The 7,202-nt window shown below is 53.2% G+C and overlaps 1 protein-coding gene and 1 long non-coding RNA gene across 2 annotated transcripts in view; one reads left to right on the top strand and one right to left on the bottom strand.

The window, feature by feature from the left end:
• Positions 1-255: 255 nt before the first annotated feature.
• Positions 256-7,071, bottom strand: LOC118549754 (uncharacterized). The gene is made up of 3 exons (XR_004924216.2): positions 6,980-7,071; positions 6,555-6,707; positions 256-1,457 (listed from the first exon to the last, which is right to left on the bottom strand). It is a non-coding gene; the product is annotated as an uncharacterized LOC118549754 (long non-coding RNA).
• Positions 7,033-7,202, top strand: part of TGFBI (transforming growth factor beta induced) — a 32,331-nt gene continuing 32,161 nt past the window's right edge. Inside the window, exon 1 of the mRNA XM_036114324.2 lies at positions 7,033-7,166. Coding sequence (XP_035970217.1) covers positions 7,033-7,166 — 134 coding nt within the window. The remainder of the gene's footprint in view (positions 7,167-7,202) is intronic.

Here is a 7,202-nt window from a genome sequence, read left to right as displayed (position 1 = left end):
TCTAGAACCCTCAGTTTGTTTTTCAGAGTCCATTGTCTCTCATGGTTCTTCTCCCCCTCCGATTCCCCCCCCTTGATTCTTCCCCTCCTGCTATCTTCTTTTTTTTTTTTTTTAACAGATAATGTATTATTTATTTCAGAGGTACAGGTCTGTGATTCAACAGTCTTGCACACTTCACAGCGCTCACCATAGCACATAGCCTCCCCAATGTCTATCACCCAGCCACCCCATCCCTCCCACCCCCCACCACTCCAGCAACCCTCAGTTTGTTTCCTGAGATTACGAATTCCTCATGGACCACATCTTCTTTATCCATCGGCTGTTGAAGGGCATCTCAGCTCTTTCCACAGTTTGGCGATCGCAATGCCGTTCTTAAAGGGAGAGGAGTATAGGTACTGGTACAGGAACTGGAAAGTGGGGGCCGGGAAGAGCCCAGTGCTCTGCCTCGGGAAAGCAGACGTGGGGCTGTGTGGGCTGTGTGCCCCGCAGGAGCCAGGGCTCATGCCAAGACGGGTGGGAAAGCAGGTAAGGCCCAGCAGAAGGAGGGCTTCTATAGAGGCCTGTAGAGGCCAGGCGCAGCAGAAGAAGGGCAATGCATCGAAAGTCTCTTCCGGTGTGGAGATTATGGATGGATCCGTTTTATTCTATGATCTAGCCTTTTTGGTATTTTCCAAGCTTTGTATCATCTGCACGCATTCTTTTTTTAACCAGAAAAAAAAAAGGTCCATTAAAATGAAAGAAAAAAATGCCCATTAAAATGAAAGAAAACAGGCAGAGAAGTCTGGATTTTCTCTCATAAACACTAGAAGCCATTGGGAGTGTCCTAGGAGAGCAGTGTTTTGGGAGAAGGGGCGTTTGGGGAAGATAAGACAGGCAGTGTTGGGAAAGACGATGGCTGGGGTGGCTGGCTGGGGGCTGCCGCTGGTGGGAGGTGAGGCAGTGGGGTATTTGAGTGCTAAACGGAGCGGGGGGGGCAGAATAGAAACATCTGGGAGAGGTGTGGAAGGAAGGCTCGGAGGGTCTTGGGGACCGTTTGCACGTGGGACGGCAGGATGGGGAGAGAGGCAAAGCCGGCTGCGGGGCTTCCAGCCCGGGGGCGGTACCCTTGGCAAGGGTGTAGTAGTGAAGAGAAGCCAGAGTCCTCGGGGCTTGCTGGAGTTTGGAATGCATCGCCACTGGGTGGTGTCTGTTTCTTTGAGGCCTTTGCCCTCCAAGCAGGAAAACTTGAGGGAAGCCGAGGAAAGGCATGGGTCCGCTTTGTGTCTCAAGTTCCCTACTGTGGGCATCACTGCTTGAAAGTATTTGAGGTCAGGTGATGGGAGCAACCTCAAAAGTGCCTGTGGATTATTCTTCCAGGACATTTTATCTGAGCCAAATCAGTGCAACTCTCTTGTGAAAAATCCATTTCCCTGGAAAATGAAGTTGGGTTCTAACCAACAAGTAGCGTTTGGCAAGCCCTGATGAAGAAAGCCAGTGTTTGGAGAAGTTGTGAAAACAGCAAGTCGTTTAGGAAAGTAAACACCGGGGGGCTTCATGCCAGTTTAGGGCTGTGACAGCTCTTCTGTCCCCATCAAATGCAGAGCCTGACACTGTAGGTTTGTTTTCAGTGTTCGCTGTTGCATACCCGTGGACCACCCAGGCCCCCTGTGCAGGCTCTGAAAGGCGAGAAGGATTGAAAGGGACCCCGACTGAACCCAATTTCCTTTCCCTGTTCAGTGTGTGGAAGACACTGAATGTCTAACCACTGGACGGAGGTGGGGGGCGCACCTGCCAGTCACCAAGGCATCTTGACTCATTCACAAAGTCAGCTGGGCCTCAGTGCAGCAGCTGACCACATTTCCAATGGGCTCATGTCACTGGTAAACGTTTTCAGGTGTCTTTCTTTTTGTCTATGTCTGTACTTCTTGAAAAGCTTTTCATACATTGAATTGTAGTTGAAACTCATCTGAGCTTTACCTATTTCACCTAAAACCCTGTAGGCCTGTGCTTCTCAGACTTGGCTGTGCACACAAATGACCTGGTGATCTTGTTAAAATGCAGAGTCTGATGGGGGGTGGGGGTGGGGAGAGGGTGTCTAAGATCCTGCTATACCAACAAGCTGCACACATTTTCAGAGGCAAGGTTATGGAAGACCCTTGGCAACCCAAATCCGAATTCCCTAAACGGCACTACAGTCACCCCTTCACGTTCGTAAACAGGGCTGTTTTGTGCATTTGTTTGTTAGGGGGATGGATAATTGCCGTGTGTTGTAAAGGCTGTGTGTTGTACAAAGAATGGAAACTTTCCTCAAACTGATTCATGTACTCTTTTAAGTGAGATATCTCGTGCCAAAACCCATCCTTCTTTCTCCCCAGCAAGTCTGAGGGTACTGAATTTTAAGAGCTAATTTGCTGCATGGTGGCAGGTTAGAAAGGCCAAGTGCCCTCTGCAAATTATGTTGACCATCTCGTCTATCCTCACCGATGCACGGACATCTGCAGGGACTCTGGGGAGGATGGCAAGAGGGAGGCATGGAGCTGGCCGGGCTGCAAACGCCAGCTCTCCTACCGGCAGACCCCAAACCAGTTTCTGTCGGTTTCCTTTGTGGAGAACTTGTTGGAACCACGAATTCATCCTGATGTTTAAGGCCTGTTGTCAAGCACAACAGGGTGATTTTCAAAAACCAAACTGTTTTGGGGGATTTTACATGAGCCACAGAATGTGAAAGTAGTCATTTTTATAAAGTGCCTGAAAAAGTCTAGTAATTATTGTTCCAAACAAGCCGCTCTTTCTCTTCAGTTTGTCTGACATGGAAAGAAAAAGAAAATCCTTTCCAAGTGAGCGGTCTCTTAGTGAGCTGTGCCAGCCCTGGCTGGCTCCAGGTCAGCGGGGATGGAGGACCCCTGCTTTTTCCACCAGCTGCATCTTGTCCCGTAGAACAAAAACGCCCCTCAGAGCAGCTATCTCTGGTGGGAGAACATGTTTACATTCGCTGGGCTCTGTGTTTTATGGTTTTCGAGAGGAGACGGTGGTGGGCATGAAGGTGAATTTTTTTTTTCTTACATCTAAACAGTAAATGAAATATCGCTGTAATCTCTTACTGAGCTCATGGAAAAACTCAAGTCATCGAATGTTAGCTTTACAGACGAGGGAAGTTTTACAGAGAGATTACCTGACTTGCTCCAAAGCCCGTAAATCTTGCTGCAGGGAGAGATGGGCCGGGAAGGCGGGGCTCCCGGGGGCTCTGACACCCAAGAGGCATCTTCCCTACAGTTGGGATGCAGCCAGTGCTCTGGCCCCAGGGGAAAATTTCAAGCCTGAGCTTGGATCTCTCTGAGGGCTTCCTCATGTCCTCGGCCAAGCAGTCATGTTGAAACAGAGAAATGTTCTGCTTGAAATTAATTAAATGATCGTTTTCACATGATTGTTTCTATTCTTGCTCATCAGTGACTTCTATTATATAGAACCATTACTGGTGAGAAGCAAGCAATTCATATTTATTGGCCGCTTTACTCGAGTTATATAATGTAATCTACCCTAAAGTCCTGTGAGGTAGGTTTTATTAGCATGTCTATGAGATAAGTAGCAACTGAAGCTCAGAGGAGTTGAACAACTTGCCCAAGGCCACACAGTTTATAAGTAGGGGGACTGGGATTTGAACTCAGGCCACCTGCCTCCAGCACCTGGACTCCACAGCTCTGCTCTACCAATGCCGTTACTTAGGCAAGGCTGGCTATCTACCTGGGTGGGCCCTGGTGTAGGGATTCCCGCGACAAAGGTGAACCATCAAGCAAAATCGCCAAGGGCCACTTCCCACCTTTCCTTCCCAGAAACTTCCTATTGTTTCTTACCCTACCATTGTTGTCAAAACCACCCCACACTTATAAAGGAGTTATTTTACAGCAGCTCAGGCTCAGATGCCTGTCCATGGAGGCCGCTATGTGCTCAGACCTCAGTCCAGCCAATGCAGCCTTTCCAGCTGGTGATCTGAGCAGCCATCCAGACTGACTCAGTGAGTGGGGTCATTGCCAAAGAAACCTCTCTCTTTGTGTGACCCTGGCTGAGCAGAAAGTCAACAGATAGGATTTTTTGGTGTGGAAATCATCAAAATCATTCTTCCTATCCTGTTCTCTGGATTTTCTCCCAGAGGCTACAGAAAAAAAGGAAATGATAATAAACCCCACAATGAGGAAAAGAATTCACAGATCAAGTAGAGCTAAGCCCCAGAGCTCGAACCCAGAACCCAAGGCAGCAGGAGAGACATTCTCCTCTCTCGGAAAGTTGTTTTTGAGAAAGTTCATTTATTCCAGGCTGAGGTATGTGCTTGATAGTGCTCACCAGCGGGCAGAATGAGCCCTATCTGGATAGAGATAGGCAAAGGGAATAGTTTCCCCAAAGTGGCAGAGGTCCCCACAGCTATCCAGGAGAGTGAATGTCCCACCCCTTCCTTCTGGGGAGATGAGGGGTGGGGAGATAGGGAGGCCATCAGGGAAGGACCTGGCTCTCCCCAAGGTCAAGGCCATCCCACATCATCCCCTAGTCTTCAATGCAGAAGATACAAGCTGGGGTTCCAGGAAACTCTCTACAGCCTTCTGGTCTTTGGTTTCCCGAGCGCCAACCAGAGGCTAGAACCCACTCAGTGATAAGATCCAGCTGGAACTGTCTGCCCCACCTGGCAGTGGTGGTGGCTCACTGAAATCCTCCTCTCCATTGGCCTCTCTGCAGGGTTCCTTCTCTGCCTGCCCCTCAGCCTCTCAGATGGATCCTCCCCAGGGCTTGGACCTGCTTCCTCTTCTCCCTTCTCCTTGCTTTTCCTCCTTCTCTTTTCCAACGGAGGTGCCCCAGAGACCTCGTCTAGTCCACCACACATGCTAGTATGGTGACTCAAATCTGTATCTCCGGTCCTCACGCCTCCCCTGGACTCCAGTCCTGTGAAGGCAGCTCCTTCCAGGACCTCTCCACCTGGAAATATAGGTGGCTTAGCAGGCATGATGTGAACACACCCGGAGTCACGCCTCACTCCCCACTGGCACCCCAGTGTGCGCCTTCCCAGTGTGCTCATCACGCATCCAGTCGTCCCATCTACAAGCCTTGGTTGTCTCTTACCACCTGCCTCACTCCCTTACTCTCCAATGCCCACGGGATTTCCAAATCTAGTCAATGCTACCCTGCAATCTCCCTGAAACCTGTCCTCTCCTCCCTACTCCCTCTGTTCCCCCAAGTCAGGCCCCCAATAGCTTTTACTGCCCTATAAATAGGAGGTGCCCCTGCCCCCATCCCCTCAACTGCTCTGCTCCATGACTCTCCCTGTACCCCCCACTCTGATTATCCCTCTTTTTCTTCCTTTCCATCAGCGTTCTAACATGTCCAAGCCTCTTTTGATTTTGTCTTCCCCTGACTTTCCCCTTCCCCTTCCCTTTCCAGACAAGATTCTTGAAAGAATCGTCTATACTCAGTACTTGCGTCTCCACCCCACCTGCCCTCTGTCAAACCACCACAGTCTGGCTTCAGCCATCCTGCTGCCCACAGCCAAGTCCCCAGGGGCTCTCTGTTTGCAACACAGCAGGCTCTTTGGGTCTGTCATGTGGGCAACATAACTGCGAACAGCCCCTCCTTGTGGGCCCCCCTCCCCAGTGATAGCAGCACACTCCCCATCTCCTTCTGCTCCTGTCAGCTCCGTCACCTGCTTTGTGGCTGCTCTGTGCCCTGCGTCCTCACCATCATGGCCATCACCCATCTCCTGCTCTGTCTGCCCTCCCCAAGAGTTCATGCGCTCCCACAGCTTTGGCTTCATGTGTGCCCAGGGTGACTCCCACATGTGAATCTCCACCCCCTCCCTCCTGGAGAGCCACATCCTACGTCCAGCTGTCTGTGGGACACTCCACCTGGATGAATCACAAGCACGTCAAACTCAGTGTGTCCAAAACTACTTACCCTCTCCTGGCAAACCTGCAACCCCGTCCGTGTCCCTTATTGTAAAAATGGTGTGGCCACCCACCAAGATGCCCATGCCAAGAGCACCTTAGTCATTGTGCCTTCTCCTTCTCCCCTCCTTCTTACAGCCTCCAAGTTCTGCTGAGTCTGTTACCTCCTACACACCCCTCGAGTTTGCCCACCTCTCTGCATGCCCACCTCCACCACTGATGGTCCAGCTCTCATGTGGCCGCCCTCCTAGTCACCTGACCTTCTTGCCTCCAGTCTGACCCTGCTTTATCTGAGCGTCTCTTAGCCTGTTCCTGACACTGATCATGTCATTTGCCTGCTTTTCCATCACGAGCAGCGCCAGGGACCTGGTAGGTGATTAATAGGTGCTTGGGCGAATACCGATGGCCCCTCCCATGTGAGGATTTGCAGAGGTGCTCAGAGCTCCTCCAGGGCAGAAATCTTGTCCCTTCCATCTCTTTGCAGCATCTGTCAGGCACAGAGTATTGCAGAGAAGTTTACGGACAGAGAATGAGTGTGCACCAAGGTGAGGGACCCCACCCGTCTCCGGGGGTTCCCAGGGTAGCTTAGCGTCCAGCAAAACCTGCCGCAGGTATTTTTGGCTTCCGTCAATCCTACGGTTTACTCCTTACCTAACTTTCAGTTAGCAAGCCAGGGGTGAGGGCTGTTCCCCAAACGCAGAGGCAAGTGTGAAGGGAGTGCGGTGGGCATCCCCAGTGCCGCGCTCTCCCAGAGTTTTGTAGCCGGAGGCCAGGGAGGGATCTCTGGGCTGGGGCGCTGCAGGCCTGGAGGAGAGAGAGGTGTGAGGAGCCCGGCCCCGCCGCCCCCCCACCCCCCGCTGCCAGCACCCCCCCTTCCCACCAGAGGGCCCGTGGCCCCTGGGGAGGGCGCCGCGGGGGGGAGCGCGGGCCGGGAGCTGTGGGAGCCGTGGGAGCCGTGCGTGGGTGCCGCGCAGCGGGGGCGGGGGGGGGCCCTGGCGGGGCCGGAGGCGGGGGCGGCGGGCGCCCGGCTTCCCCGCCCCTCGCGGCCGCTCCCTCCCGCTCGCCGCCTACTTAACCTGGCCCGCGGCGGCGGCGCTCTCACTTCCCGAGGTCCGCGGCCTCTTGCTCCATGGCGCTCCTCGTGCGACTGCTGCCCCTCGCCCTGGCGCTGGCCCTGGGCCCCGCCGCCACCCTGGCGGGCCCCGCCAAGTCGCCCTACCAGCTGGTGCTGCAGCACAGCCGGCTCCGGGGCCGCCAGCACGGGTAAGCCGGCCGCCGCGCTGGGGGGTGGCCGCGGGC

This window comes from Halichoerus grypus, chromosome 2 (assembly GCF_964656455.1).
Source record: "Halichoerus grypus chromosome 2, mHalGry1.hap1.1, whole genome shotgun sequence".
NCBI classification, from domain to species: domain Eukaryota; kingdom Metazoa; phylum Chordata; class Mammalia; order Carnivora; family Phocidae; genus Halichoerus; species Halichoerus grypus.
The sequence above is the reverse complement of the archived record's forward strand: the minus strand, read 5'-3'. Positions and strand labels throughout refer to the sequence as shown.